Below are 16,481 nucleotides of genomic sequence, written 5' to 3'. Positions count from 1 at the left end.
TCTTTTGGTGGAGACGGTGGGGACCTCGACTGGCTATCGTAGCCTGCAGGGAATCGGCCGTCAGACATTCTGTCGCATGTCCCAGACCCGGTGAAATGTAACTGAATTGTCTTGGCCAGGCCTAAGGGTCCCATCTGCATCTCATCATTGCTGAGGAGTGTGCTCCCATCACCCAATCAAGCATCCAGCCAGAGCAGGTCATGATATATTTTTTACCATATTAACATGCCATTGTGCATCATGCCTGATGTAAAGACTCTCGTCTCTGCGAGCCTACCACACAGATTTAATACTTGTCATTTTTAGGGCATACCTAACAATGTGTTTTCTTTCTCTCTCTCTCTCTCTCTCTCCCCCCCCCCCCATCTGTCCCTCTGAGTTACATGTTGATCCTGGGATTGAGATGCTGGCCTCTTCTGCCCCTCGGACCTGCTTGATCCATCCTAGTGCCCTGTGTCTGGTCGGAGTTTTATCGCCCCACTCCTGTGAAGGACGGCCCCATGAGGACAGTTGAGGGTTATACCTGTTAAAACTGTTAATATTATAGTCAGGCTGTCTGTTGTTGCCCAAATGAGGATGGGTTCCCTTTTGAGTCTGGTTCCTCTCGAGGTTTCTTCCTCATGTCGTCTGAGGGAGTTTTTCCTTGCCACCGTCGCCACAGGCTTGCTCATTGGGGATAGATTAGGGATAAAATTAGCTCATGTTTTAAGTCGCTCAAATTCTGTAAAGCTGCTTTGCGACAATGTTTATTGTTAAAAGCGCTGTACAAATAAACTTGATTTGATTTGATTTGATTTGATATCTGGTATGACCCCCTTGTGCAGCAATAACTGTGACTAAATGTTTCTGGTAACTGTTGATCAGTCCTGCACACCGGCTTGGAGGAATTTTAGCCCGTTCCCCCGTACAGAACAGCTTCAACTCTGGGATGTTGGTGGGTTTCCTCACATGAACTGCTTGCTTCAGGTCCTTCCACAACATTTCTATTGGATTAAGGTCAGGACTTTGACTTGGCCATTCCAAAACATTAACTTTATTCTTCTTTAACCATTCTTTGGTAGAACAACTTGTGTGCTTAGGGTTGTTGTCTTGCTGCATGACCCACCTTCTCTTGAGATTCGGTCCATGGACAGATATCCTGACATTTACCTTTAGAATTCGCTGGTATAATTCAGAATTTATTGTTCCATCAATGATGACAAGCCGTCCTGGCCCAGATGCAGCAAAACAGGCCCAAACCATGATACTACCACCACCATGTTTCACAGATGGGATAAGGTTCTTATTCTGGAATGCAGTGTTTTCCTTTCTCCAAACATAACGCTTCTCATTTAAACCAAAAAGTTCTATTTTGGTCTCATCTGTCCACAAAACATTTTTCCAATAGCCTTCTGGCTTGTCCATGTGATCTTTAGCAAACTGTAGACGAGCAGCAATGTTCTTTTTGGAGAGCAGTGGCTTTCTCCTTGCAACCCTGCCATGCACACCATTGTTGTTCAGTGTTCTCCTGATGGTGGACTCATGAACATAAACATTAGCCAATGTGAGAGAGGCCTTCAGTTGCTTAGAAGTTACCCTGGGGTCCTTTGTGACCTCGCTGACTATTACACGCCTTGCTCTTGGAGTGATCTTTGTTGGTCGCCCACTCCTGGGGAGGGTAACAATGGTTTTGAATTTCCTCCATTTGTACACAATCTGTCTGACTGTGGATTGGTGGAGTCCAAACTCTTTAGAGATGGTTTTGTAACCTTTTCCAGCCTGATGAGCATCAGCAACGCTTTTTCTGAGGTCCTCAGAAATCTCCTTTGTTCGTGCCATGATACACTTCCACAAACAAGCGTTGTGAAGATCAGACATTGATAGATCCCTGTTCTTTAAATAAAACAGGGTGCCCACTCACACCTGATTGTCATCCCATTGATTGAAAACACCTGACTCTAATTTCACCTTCAAATTAACTGCTAATCCTAGAGGTTCACATACTTTTGCCACTCACAGACATGTAATATTGGATCATTTTCCTCAATAAATAAATGACCAAGTATAATATTTTTGTCTCATTTGTTTAACTGGGTTCTCTTTATCTACTTTTAGGACTTGTGTGAAAATCTGATCATGTTTAGGTCATATTTATGCAGAAATATAGAGAATTCTAAAGGGTTCACAAACTTTCAAGCACCACTGTAATGTTATCAGTCTCAAATCAAATGGTGTTTGTGTTCTGAAAATGCTTCCTTCACTCACTACAGTCTAGGTAACTCATGGAAAACACTGTAATGAGCGTTGCCTCACGTTTTTTAAAAAAAATTATACAATTGCCTGTCTGATTTACCTACAGTGGTGCTTGAAAGTTTGTGAACCCTTTAGAATTTTCTATATTTCTGCATAAATATGACCTAAAACATCATCAGATTTTCACACAAGTCCTAAAAGTATATAAAGAGAACCCAGTTAAACAAATGAGACAAAAATATTATACTTGATCATTTATTTATTGAGGAAAATGATCCAATATTACATATCTGTGAGTGGCAAAAGTATGTGAACCTTTGCTTTCAGTATCTGGTGTGACCCCCTTGTGCAGCAATAACGGCAACTAAACGTTTGTGGTAACTGTTGATCAGTCCTGCACACCGGCTTGGAGGAATTTTAGCCCATTCCTCCGTACAGAACAGCTTCAACTCTGGGATGTTGGTGGGTTTCCTCACATGAACTGCTCGCTTCAGGTCCTTCCACAACATTTCGATTGGATTAAGGTCAGGACTTTGACTTGGCCATTCCAAAACATTAACTTTATTCTTCTTTAACCATTCTTTGGTAGAATGACTTGTGTGCTTAGGGTCGTTGTCTTGCTGCATGGCCCACCTTCTCTTGAGATTCAGTTCATGGACAGATGTCATGATATTTTCCTTTAGAATTCACTGCTATAATTCAGAATTCATTGTTCCATCAATGATGGCAAGCCGTCCTGGCCCAGATGCAGCAAAACAGGCCCAAACCATGATTCTACCACCACCATGTTTCACAGATGGGATAAGGGTCTTATGCTGGAATGCAGTGTTTTCCTTTCTCCAAACATAACGCTTCTCATTTAAACCAAAATGTTCTGTTTTGGTCTCATCTGTCCACAAAACATTTTTCCAATAGCCTTCTGGCTTGTCCACGTGACCTTTAGCAAACTGCAGACGAGCAGCAGTGTTCTTTTTGGAGAGCAGTGGCTTTCTCCTTGCAACCCTGCCATGCACATCATTGCTGTTCAGTGTTCTCCTGATGGTGGACTCATGAACATTAACATTAGCCAATGTGAGAGAGGCCTTCAGTTGCTTAGAAGTTACCCTGGGGTCCTTTGTGACCTCGCCGACTATTACACACCTTGCACTTGGAGTGATCTTTGTTGGTCAGCCACTCCTGGGGAGGGTAACAATGGTCTTGAATTTCCTCCATTTGTACACAATCTGTCTGACTGTGGATTGGTGGAGTCCAAACTCTTTAGAGATGATTTTGTAACCTCTTCCAGCCTGATGAGCATCAACAACACTTTTTCTGAGGTCCTCAGAAATCTCCTTTGTTCATGCCATGGTACACTTCTACAAACGTGTGTTGTGAAGATCAGACTTTGATAGATCCCTGTTCTTTAAATAAAACAGGGTGCCCACTCACACCTGATTGCCATCCCATTGATTGAAAACACCTGACTCTAATTTCACCTTCAAATTAACTGCTAAGCCTAGAGGTTCACATACTTTTGCCACTCACAGATATGTAATATTGGATCATTTTCCTCAATAAATAAATGATCAAGTATAATATTTTTGTCTCATTTGTTTAACTGGGTTCTCTTTATCTACTTTTAGGACTTGTGTGAAAATCTGATGATGTTTTGGGTCATATTTATGCAGAAATATAGAAAATTCTAAAGGGTTCACAAACTTTTAAGCACCATTGTATCTGTTTTAATAATTATTTGACAATCTGCTGGAGTGCAATCTGGGTCAAATTTTGCAAATGACCTTCTAGCCCATCATAATGTGTGTGACATTCTTTATAATCGATAGCCAACTTTTAATTTCGTGTGCCTTGACATTCTGATTTGACCTTTGATGTGCTTCAGCCCCAACAAGCTTGGAAATCTCTGGTACATATGATAGTCAGTTATGGTTGGGCAAGTTACAGCAGTTTTAAATGAACATGCAGCCTAGCCCATCTCTAAAGTCCTTCCCGCTCCATGCAGTCAGGCACATTGGGCGGCGCTGACCTTCGTTTCTATAGCCCTCGGCCTCTCACCTATACAGCTAGGGTTACAGGGGGGCTAGTCCTCTGGTAACCGTGAGAGGCAACAGCCTAGTCTATAGCTATGTTTTAATGTCCATTTTAAGCTCTTCATTCTGGTCCTTGAAAATGGCATTGCAGGCCAATTCAGGGTGCTGATGCCCAAACAGTTTGTAGATTTTTTTTTTTTAAACATTTGGAAGCCTATGCCTCTAATGCCTGGTTTGTTTGTTTTTTTTGGACCCTCCTTTAATTTTGGCCTTTCCATGGCTTTTGTTTCACTGCTGCACACTGCTTTTGCATTAGTGTAGAATGTTAATGCGCATTAGCTAACTTGGTTGTGATTGACCGGTGAGAACACGTATGCTGTCATGTGAACCTGAAATGACAGGCCCACAGAGAGGGCCGCTAAAAGCACAGCAAAACAAAATCTCTGTTCATTATGCCCTGACGAATAAACGTGACCCAAGATAGCTGGTTCTGTTCAGACAGTCATCCTAGCTTACTTCTCAAGGGGATTTTTACAGCTAGGGGAAATATCCTTAGCAAAATCCATTCCAGTATGTTGCCTTCCCTCTTTTTCACGTTCCTGACTGTAGTTGGGAAGCGGGAGTAAATCCGGTTTGCTAGACTCGCTCACTTCCCTGCTCACATGGCTTTCATAATGCTCCTGGATTCTAACCGGTATATGAGTCAGGACACACACACGGCATTGGTCTGAACAAAGTAACGTCTTCATATGAAAATAGCGCTCATCACCATTACAGTCGTGGCTAACTCCACATACAGTGCTCAGCGTAAATGAGTACACCCCCTTTGAAAAGTAACATTTTAAACAATATCTCAATGAACACAATTTCCAAAATGTTGACAAGACAAATTTTAAAATAACATCTGTAACTTTTATAACGTGAAAGTAAGGTTAATAATATAACTTGGATTACACATTTTTCAGTTTTACTCAAATTAGGGTGGTGCAAAAATGAGTACACCCCACAACAAAAACTACTACATCTAGTACTTTGTATGGCCTCCGTGATTTTTAATGACAGCACCAAGTCTTCTAGGCATGGAATGAACAAGTTGGTGACATTTTGCAACATCAATCTTTTTCCATTCTTCAACAATGACCTCTTTTAGTGACTGGATGCTGGATGGAGAGTGATGCTCAACTTGTCTCTTCAGAATTCCCCATAGGTGTTCGATTGGGTTCAGATCAGGAGACATACTTGGCCACTGAATCACTTTCACCCTGTTCTTCTTCAGAAATCCAACAGTGGCCTTAGATGTGTGTTTAGGATCATTGTCATGTTGGAAAAGTGCACGATGACCAAGGGCATGGAGTCATGGTAGCATCTTCTCTTTCAGTATAGAGCAATACATCTGTGAATTCATGATGCCATCAATGAAATGCAGCTCCCCGACACCAGCAGCACTCATGCAGCCCCACATAAGGACACTGCCACCACCATGTTTCACTGTAGGCACCATGCATTTTTCTTTGTATTCCTCACCTTTGCAACGCCATACAGTTTTGAAGCCATCAGTTCCAAAAACATTTATCTTGGTCTCCTCACTCCAGAGTAGAGTCCCAGTAGGCTTCATCTTTGTCAGCATGGGCCCTGGCAAACTTGAGGTGGGCTTTTTTGTGCCTGGGCTTTAGGAGATGCTTCTTTCATGGACAGCATCCATGCATGCCATTCCTCTGCAGTGTATGCCGTATTGTGTCACCGGAAATAGTCACCCCAGTTTGGCTTTCTACTTCTTTAGGTAACTGCAGTGAACTTGCATGCCAATTTTCTTCACCCCTTCTCATCAGAAGACACTCCTGTCGAGGTGTTAACTTCCATGGATGACCTGGACGTCTCTGTGAGATGGTTGCAGTTCCATCTTTCTTAAATTTTTGTACCACTTTTGCTACAGTATTCTGACTGTTAAGTAAAGCTTTGCTGATCATCTTGTAGCCATCACCTTTGTGGTGTAAAGAAATTATTTTCTTTGGGGAATTCTGAAGAGACAAGTTGAGCATCACTCTCCATCCAGCATCCAGTCACTAAAAGAGATCATTGTTGAAGAATGGAAAAAGATTGATGTTGCAAAATATCGCCAACTTGTTCATTCCATACCTAGAAGACTTGGTGATGTCATTAAAAATCATGGAGGCCATACAAAGTACTAGATGTAGTAGGTTTTGTTGTGGGGTGTACTCATATTTTTGCACCACCCTAATTTGAGTTAAACTGAAAAAACGTGTAATCTAAGTTATATTATTAACCTTACTTTCATGTTATAAGTTAAACAGATATATAAAACTTTGTCTCGTCAGCATTTTGGAAATTGTTTGTGTTCATTGAGATTGTTTAAAAAATTACTTTTCAAAGGGGGTTTACTCATTTACGCTGAGGACTGTAACTTCTGCATAGTGACAAAACCAGCCATATGCTGGGGGGGAATCTGGCTAAACCCCTGCTGCAACAGGCCCTCTTAAAACTGCAGGGCATATTTTACAAGTACCATGCAACTATCTGAGGAAATTATGATTAAAACATTGATAGAATTAGACTAAAATTAAAATTGAGTTCCACTGATGAAATCTTGACAAAAAAAAAAGACTAAAATATAACTACTATTTTCAGGACACAAGACTAAAAGTAAATTTAAAATCATTTAAATTAAAGATGAACACTGCTACACTGAACTAAAACAACATTGGCGCCCAAATAAATATTACTTGTACAGATCAAAAATATTTTATATAAAACCCATTTAGAGACAGAACTGACTTTTAAAGTTGTGTATTTTTGTAGCTGTCTGTTTAGAGACCAAAACACAAGGGACAGATGGATATTTATCAGGGAGGTCTGATTCACAGTACAGCTTTGCCATGTCAGAAGTAAAGTCTTTTATGAGAAACCTTTCCTTTGCCTAAATTATGATAAAGCCTTGCCTGCATTTTCCTATAGTTACTAAATTCATCTCGGAGCTTGTCAGCTGTTTTGTGAATCTTACGATACAGTCAAAAACCTTTAATTCAGCCTTCATGAGGCTTAATAATATTGGCATGAGCCATTGTTCTTCTTTCTGTAAACCTCATTTAAAGCCATATACAGTGGGGCAAAAAAGTATTTAATCAGTCACCAATTGTGCAAGTTCTCCCACTTAAAAAGATGAGAGAGGCCTGTAATTTTCATCATAGGTATACTTCAACTATTAGAGACAAAATGAGAAAAAAAAATCCAGAAAATCACATTGTCTGATTTTTAAAGAATTTATTTGCAAATTATAGTGGAAAATAAGTATTTGGTCAATAACAAAAGTTCATCTCAGTACTTTGTTATATACCCTTTGTTGGCAATGACAGAGGTCAAACGTTTTCTGTAAGTCTTCACAAGGTTTTCACACACACTTGCTGGTATTTTGGCCCATTCCTCCATGCAGATCTCCTCTAGAGCAGTGATGTTTTGGGGCTGTCGCTGGGCAACACGGACTTTCAACTCCCTCCAAAGATTTTCTATGGGGTTGAGATCCGGAGACTGGCTAGGCCACTCCAGGACCTTGAAATGCTTCTTACGAAGCTACTCCTTCGTTGCCCGGGCGGTGTGTTTGGGATCATTGTCATGCTGAAAGACCCAGCCACGTTTCATCTTCAATGCCCTTGCTGATGGAAGGAGGTTTTCACTCAAAATCTCACGATACATGGCCCCATTCATTCTTTCCTTTACACGGATCAGTCATCCTGGTCCCTTTGCAGAAAAACAGCCCCAAGGCATGATGTTTCCATCCCCATGCTTCACAGTAGGTATGGTGTTCTTTGGATGCAACTCAGCATTCTTTCTCCTCCAAACACGACAAGTTGAGTTTTTACCAAAAAGTTCTATTTTGGTTTCATCTGACCATATGGCATTCTCCAAATCCTCTTCTGGATCATCCAAATGCTCTCTAGCAAACTTCAGATGGACCTGGACATGTACTGGCTTAAGCAGGGGGACACGTCTGGCACTGCAGGATTTGAATTCCTGGCGGCATAGTGTGTTACTGATGGTAGCCTTTGTTACTTTGGTCCCAGCTCTCTGCAGGTCATTCACTAGGTCTCCCCATGTGGTTCTGGGATTTTTGCTCACCATTCTTGTGATCATTTTGACCCCACAGGGTGAGATCTTGCGTGGAGCCCCAGATCGAGGGAGATTATCAGTGGTCTTGTATGTCTTCCATTTTCTAATAATTGCTCCCACAGTTGATTTCTTCACACCAAGCTGCTTACCTATTGCAGATTCAGTCTTCCCAGCCTGGTGCAGGTCTACAATTTTTGTTTCTGGTGTTCTTTGACAGCTCTTTGGTCTTGGCCATAGTGGAGTTTGGAGTGTGACTGTTTGAGGTTGTGGACAGGTGTCTTTTATACTGATAACGAGTTCAAACAGGTGCCATTAATACAGGTAACGAGTGCAGGACAAAGGAGCCTCTTAAAGAAGTTGTTACAGGTCTGTGAGAGCCAGAAATCTTGCTTGTGTGTAGGTGACAAAATACTTATTTTACCGAGGAATTTACCAATTAATTCATTAAAAATCCTACAGTGTGATTTCCTGGATTCTTTCCCCCCATTCTGTCTCTCATACTTGAAGTGTACCTATGATGAAAATTACAGGCCTCTCTCATCTTTTTAAGTGGGAGAACTTGCACAATTGGTGGCTGACTAAATACTTTTTTGCCCCACTGTATTGATTTCGTGTAAAAAAAAAAAAAGTAAATGTGGTATTATTCTACAGGTATTCAGGAGCATGCAGTGTGAAGAATACATTGATGCCAAAAGAGAGATGCATGTGAATTGGATGAGGTGAGCAGTACACCAGCTGTTGGGTCATTTTAGTGATTTGATTTTACAGCTCCTCATTTGTTGGAAGAACTTTATCTTCATGTCCTTGATATCTCCACCATGCTTTCTCCAAGTCTGTAACTCTGATCTGATTTTTTACCTTTTTCTGAAATGTTGCCTCACTCTTTTAGGTATGTGAATTGTGCCCGTAATGAAGAAGAACAGAATCTTGTGGCATTTGAGTATCAAGGGGGAATTCTATATCGTTGCTGTCGATCCATTAACCCAGGACAGGAGCTCTTGGTGTGGTATGAAGAGGAGTACACTAAAGAACTCAGTCCTGCACCTACAGGAACAACCAGACAGCAAGGTGTTACTTTTGTCTAAGAGGTTATAGAGGTTATTTTCTGCATCATTTCGTGACGTTTCTGAGCCTACCAGTGTTTCTGGGATGAAAGCTGTTGTACAATGCAGTCTGCAATAACTAAGCATTCCCCAGAGAACTCATTTTGGCCTGTTCCACCAACCAGGTAGGTCTTCTTGATCATATGACTGTGACCAACCAGAGAAGGTGAAGTCTATCAGCTTCCTTTGAGACATGTGAAGTCAGCCGACTGCATATCTTGCTATTGCGAAACTGACTACAGTGGTGCTTGAAAGTTTGTGAACCCTTTAGAATTTTCTATATTTCTGCATAAATATGACCTAAAACATCATCAGATTTTCACACAAGTCCTAAAAGTAGATAAAGAGAACCCAGTTAAACAAATGAGACAAAAATATTATACTTGGTCATTTATTTATTGAGGAAAATGATCCAATATTACATATCTGTGAGTGGCAAAAATATGTGAACCTTTGCTTTCAGTATCTGGTGTGACCCCCTTGTGCAGCAATAACTGCAACTAAACGTTTCCGGTAACTGTTGATCAGTCCTGCACACTGGCTTGGAGGAATTTTAGCCCATTCCTCCATACAGAACAGCTTCAATTCTGGGATGTTGGTGGGTTTCCTCACATGAACTGCTCGGTTCAGATCCTTCCACAACAATTTGATTGGATTAAGGTCAGGACTTTGACTTGGCCATTCCAAAACATTAACTTTATTCTTCTTTAACCATTCTTTGGTAAAACAACTTGTGTGCTTAGGGTCGTTGTCTTGCTGCATGACCCACCTTCTCTTGAGATTCAGTTCATGGACAGATGTCCTGACATTTTCCTTTAGAATTCACTGGTATAATTCAGAATTCATTGTTCCATCAATGATGGCAAGCTGTCCTGGCCCAGATGCATCAAAACAGGCCCAAACCATAAGAGTACCACCACCATGTTTCACAGATGGGATAAGGTACTTATGCTGGAATGCAGTGTTTTCCTTTCTCCAAACATAACGCTTCTCATTTAAACCAAAAAGTTCTATTTTGGTCTCATCCATCCACAAAACATTTTTCCAATAGCTTTCTGGCTTGTCCACATGATCTTTGCTGCTCGTCTGCAGTTTGCTAATGTTCTTTTTGGAGAGCAATGGCTTTCTCCTTGCAGCCCTACCATGCACACCATTGTTGTTCTGTGTTCTCCTGATGGTGGACTCATGAACAGTAACATTAGCCGATGTGAGAGAGGCCTTCAGTTGCTTAGAAGTTACTCTGGGGTCCTTTGTGACTTCGCCGACTATTACACGCCTTGCTCTTGGAGTGATCTTTGTTGGTCGACCACTCCTGAGGAGGGTAACAATGGTCTTGAATTTCCTCTACTTGTACACAATCTGTCTGACTGTGGATTGGTGGAGTCCAAACTCTTTAGAGACGGTTTTGTAACCTTTTCCAGCCTGATGAGCATCAACAATGCTTTTTCTGAGGTCCTCAGAAATCTCCTTTGTTCATGCCATGATACACTTCCACAAACATGTGTTGTGAAGGTCAGACTTTAATATATCCCTGTTTTTTAAATAAAACAGGGTGCCCACTCACACCTGATTGTCATCCCATTGATTGAAAACACCTGACTCTAATTTCACCTTCAAATTAACTGCTAATTCAAGAGGTTCACATACTTTTGCCACTCACAGATATGTAATATTGGATCACTTTCCTGAATAAATAAATGACCAAGTATAATATTCTTGTCTCATTTGTTTAACTGGGTTCTCTTTATCTACTTTTAGGACTTGTGTGAAAATCTGATGTTGTTTTAGGTCATATTTATGCAGAAATATAGAAAATTCTAAAAGGTTCACAAACTTTCAAGCACCACTGTATATAGTAAACCACAAGATATTGTTGTAGTTTTATTCATCATGCCCAGTTTAACCAGAAGTAGCGTAAAATGCATGCCCTGTGGATCCCGAGCGGCACAGCAGAAAATGTTGTCCCCGTCATCCTCCCCATCATCCAGATATTGCCACTTTTAAATCCTGATGATTCCACAATCATCTGTGGTTGGGAGCTCAAGAGAGCAAAATTGTCCGGGCTCTCTGGGAGGGAGAGATGGCATGCTCTCTCTTCTCTGCCCTGTCAGTTACACTGGCCAGTCATGGGTGTGTGAGAGCACATTTAATAGGAAGTAAGTGGATTGGGCTTTCGTCCGAGTGTGCTTTGCAGCCCCCTGACATTGTATGAGTAAAACGTGGTCAACTGGTGTTTCTTGTCTTGGAGGAAGCACATGATAGCCCTCCCTGGTTGGTAGCTGTTATGTGATACTGGAGAGGAGTCTGATGGGTGGGAATTGGCCATGGCTAAATTAGGGAGAAAATTGGGGAGAAATCGGGGGGGAATGCCCTGTCACAGTAAACACATAATATAGGATAATGTCAGACCTCCCCATATTACAGAAACACGGGGGGGGGCGTCATTATAATACCTTCAGTGCAATATAACCAGTTGGCTGGAAAGAAGTTAGTTGAAAACACACATGCAGTGTGTCTGAACCAAGGTAAGTTGTTAATTGGATAATGCAGATGTCAGTCAAACCCATCAACCATTATAAAAATCAATTGCAACACATTTGCTTTATTTCAGGAGCATATGTGATGGTTATATTATCAAGCAATTTAACAGGCAATAACAGTTTTAGTATTTTTATGGAATTCAATAATTCCACAAGAGTCATACCATGGAGAACTTATCTTTTTAATTATGTTAAATTTTAGCTCCTTAAAGTGCATATCACCAGTAAATTCAGGAGCAAGATCAATGTAATTCTCCTATTTTATATTAAACTTTGGTCAAATATCTATAACATTCTGCATTCTCTGAAAATTTTTTTACCTTGCGCAATACCAGAAAAATTCAGTTGAAATCAAGCCATTTGAGGCGAATCAGTCTGCCTCTGGAAAAACTTGGCATTTGAATTTCCCGGCAAACACTGATTTTCGTGATGTCGTGTGCAGAACGCCTCCCTCTGAATCCTATGTCAGCGGTGGTTTGTTTATGAGAAAACGACCTGGTGGTTTTCTGCAAATTTCTTCAACATTATCACGTAATTATTAAAATGGTTAACAGATGTATCGTAGAAGGGTGTAGCAACACCAATCTTGATGGGATTAGTACTCACCGTTTCCCAAAAGACCGGACAATGAGAGAGAAATGGGAGCGCTTGGTCTACACAGGCTGTGCACTGAAACCGTGCAAGCTCTCGCAGCCTGCTGGCGCTTCCGCAGGTGACATCACGAATCTGGCTCCAGACTCCCTTGGGATTTTTCCAGACGCATTTTATTTTATTTTTTTCTGCTGTCGACAGATGGTCTTGTGCAAAATTACTCTTCTGGATGAGTGTGTAAAGGAACATACTTTTCATATATAAAAAATAAAAATAAATTGGTCCAGGATATGCACTTTAAACTCTTGCAGCTGAAGAATTTCAACATGTTAAGGAACAAATAGTGTCTGATAAATTAACGAACAATTAAACACATGGGGGTTTGGTTGCTTTATTACTACAAATCACACAGTGGCATTCTTCAAATACTGCAGTAAGGAAATTCCTTACTATTGTTCCTTACTATTACTATTGTTATATGTCTTAATTTATGGATGTTGGCTTGCTTTCATCAATTACATTAATATGAATCAACTGGGCTTCACAAAATCCCACAAAACTTAATTTCATGAAATTAGTGTGCAATTGAAATTAATAAGTGTTTTAAACTTGACAACCTAATCCATATAAAAAATCCAGATAGAAAATACATATTTGCTTGTGTAAATGCTACTAGAAACTATTTGCAAATAAATCTATCCATATCCAGTTCGATAAATAAGGCCCATTTTTGGATCTTTCAGAACCTTGAATGTGAGGGCTGAGTTTCCTTCTCAATCCTGGATGAGATGTAAATAAGGCTAGGCTTGCCATTACCTAGACTTGACATGATGTCCAACAGGAACCAACAACTCCCCTTTGGTCTCTCAGACCCATGGGGCTATGGCCAATGCTGTGCATAGCTGCTGTTCCAGGACCTTATTGAATCTCCCACTATTCCAAGCTAGAGGCTGCTATATCTTAGTCCTCAACCTTTTGTTTTTGTCTCAGTCTTAATTCATGTAGAATCTTGATTAAGTTTCAGTAAAAGCACTCCTTACATTGGGTTAGTGTTATATTTTATAATCTTGTTGCATTTCATGTTCAATTTATTTTTGTCCTTTCGTTTCTCCAGAAGTAAAGAACGCTCTGCTGCAAGTTTTTTCATGCTCCACATGCCCTCGTTCCGATACATCTCAAATTTACCTCGACAAGCATATCCAGAGATGCCACTATGAAGAGTACGTGAGACTGCGAGAATCAGGAGAGATTAAATATAAGCTTCAGATCCCCTCCAAATGCTCCAGTCGTCAACCAACATCAACTGATATTATCCATTCTGATACTTCCCATAATGATATACAGAAGGAAATTCACCACTGCTCAGATTGTGGAAAGAGTTTTAGTTATCAGAATGCACTCAAGACACACCAGCGCATTCACACAGCAGAGAAGCCGCATCACTGCTCACAGTGTGGGAAAAGTTTTACTCATCAGAGTGCTCTCCAACGACACCAACGCATTCACACAGGAGAGAAGCCGTATCGCTGCTCACAGTGTGGGAAGAGTTTTACTCAGCAGAGTGCTCTCCGACGACACCAGCGCATTCACACAGGAGAGAAGCCGTATCGCTGCTCACAGTGTGGGAAGAGCTTTACTCATCAGAGTCATCTCCAACAACACCTGCGCGTTCACACAGGAGAGAAGCCGTATCACTGCTCACAGTGTGGGAAGAGTTTTACTGAACGGAGTGATCTCCAACGACACCAGCGCATTCACACAGGAGAGAAGCCGTATCATTGCTCACAGTGTGGGAAGAGTTTTACTCAGCAGAGTGCTCTCCAACGACACGAGCGCATTCACACAGGAGAGAAGCTGTATCACTGCTCACAGTGTGGGAAGAGTTTTACTCGTCAGAGTAATCTCCAAATACACCAGCGCATTCACACAGGAGAGAAGCCGTATCACTGCTCATGGTGTGGGAAGAGTTTTACTCGTCAGAGTAATCTCCAAATACACCAGCGCATTCACACAGGAGAGAAGCCGTATCACTGCTCACAGTGTGGGAAGAATTTTACTAAACAGAGTGCTCTCCAACGACACCAGCGCATTCACACAGGAGAGAAGCCATATCACTGCTCACAGTGTGGGAAGAGTTTTACTCGTCAGAGTCATCTTCAAATACACCAGCGCATTCACACAGGAGAGAAGCCATATCACTGCTCACAGTGTGGGAAGAGTTTTACTCAGCAGAGTAATCTCCAAACACACCAGCGCATTCACACAGGATAGAAGCCGCATCACTGCTCACAGTGTGGGAAGAGTTTTACTCATCAGAGTAATCTCCAAATACACCAGCGCATTCACACAGGAGAGAAGCCGTATCACTGCTCACAGTGTGGGAAGAGTTTTACTCGTCAGAGTAATCTCCAAATACACCAGCGCATTCACACAGGAGAGAAGCCGTATCACTGCTCACAGTGTGGGAAGAGTTTTACTCGTCAGAGTAATCTCCAAATACACCAGCGCATTCACACAGGAGAGAAGCCGTATCACTGCTCACAGTGTGGGAAGAGTTTTACTCGTCAGAGTAATCTCCAAATACACCAGCGCATTCACACAGGAGAGAAGCCGTATCACTGCTCACAGTGTGGGAAGATGTTTGCTTGTCTCATCTCATTATCTCTAGCCGCTTTATCCTTCTACAGGGTCGCAGGCAAGCTGGAGCCTATCCCAGCTGACTACGGGCGAAAGGCGGGGTTCACCCTGGACAAGTCGCCAGGTCATCACAGGGCTGACACATAGACACAGACAACCATTCACACTCACATTCACACCTACGGTCAATTTAGAGTCACCAGTTAACCTAACCTAACCTGCATGTCTTTGGACTGTGGGGGAAACCGGAGCACCCGGAGGAAACCCACGCGGACACGGGGAGAACATGCAAACTCCACACAGAAAGGCCCTTGCCGGCCCCGGGGCTCGAACCCAGGACCTTCTTGCTGTGAGGCGACAGCGCTAACCACTACACCACCGTGCCGCCCATGTTTGCTTGTTTAGTTACATTTAAGACCTTCAAGTGCACTAACTCGGAGACATTGCATGATTTAAAGTTGTCAAATTAAATATGGTTGTTATAATTTTTACTGAAAATGACCTGTACTTTGAACTTTATTGTTCATGTTACACTGGTCAACAATTTTTCAGAAGTTGTCTGCTTCAGAGATGAAATTGGCTATTATGAAATTTGGTGTGTTGAATTAGAAGTGACAGTTAATCAGCTGATTGGCTGTGGCTTCCAAGACATTTAAGATTTTAAATTTTATACTTTTGTACATTGTGTAGATCATAATGTTTTAAATATAAATTGTAAAACTAGGTCTCTTCATGTGTTTATGGTTGGTTTACATGATATTTCACCTGTTCTCTTTATGTAACACTAGAAAATCAGCAAAAAGTTTATATAAATAAAATGTATTATGAACCAAATTGCAAAAACCAATTATGTATCAGTACTGAATAGGTTTCATCCTTATTCTGTGTGTATGTAGTGGGTTTATTTATTGGCAGCTTGTCTCTTGTATTCATGAAACGGAGCATCTCTTGTCAAGCAAATACTTGATCTTTAGTGCATAGCACTGTATGATTTTTTTTTTTTTTTTTGAGCTGATATAAGACCAGTTTGTTCAGCAGAGTGATGTCAGTTGACTTATGAATGCATCATCAGTGACTTCTCGGAATAACCTAATGTCATGTATGATGCAATACCGGCTTCAGATTGCATCATTCATTGTTTTGCCAAAAAAGTAAGTACTATCCAAAGCCACTCATAGATTTATTCATAGAGCCAATCTTGAAAATGAGCCAATGAACAATTTTAAGTT

At 41.2% G+C, this 16,481-nt stretch overlaps 1 protein-coding gene across 1 annotated transcript in view; it reads left to right on the top strand.

Moving 5' to 3' along the window:
* The window catches only part of LOC132865864 (histone-lysine N-methyltransferase PRDM9-like), a 52,025-nt gene extending 35,984 nt beyond the window's left edge, over positions 1 to 16,041 (top strand). Inside the window, exons 4-6 of the mRNA XM_060898367.1 lie at positions 9,033 to 9,100; positions 9,271 to 9,449; positions 13,730 to 16,041. Coding sequence (XP_060754350.1) covers positions 9,033 to 9,100; positions 9,271 to 9,449; positions 13,730 to 14,886 — 1,404 coding nt within the window. The 3' untranslated portion in view covers positions 14,887 to 16,041. The remainder of the gene's footprint in view (positions 1 to 9,032; positions 9,101 to 9,270; positions 9,450 to 13,729) is intronic.
* Positions 16,042 to 16,481: the final 440 nt, after the last annotated feature.

Source organism: Neoarius graeffei, chromosome 18, assembly GCF_027579695.1.
Source record: "Neoarius graeffei isolate fNeoGra1 chromosome 18, fNeoGra1.pri, whole genome shotgun sequence".
Lineage (NCBI taxonomy): Eukaryota > Metazoa > Chordata > Actinopteri > Siluriformes > Ariidae > Neoarius > Neoarius graeffei.
This window is presented reverse-complemented; position numbering and strand designations above follow the sequence as displayed.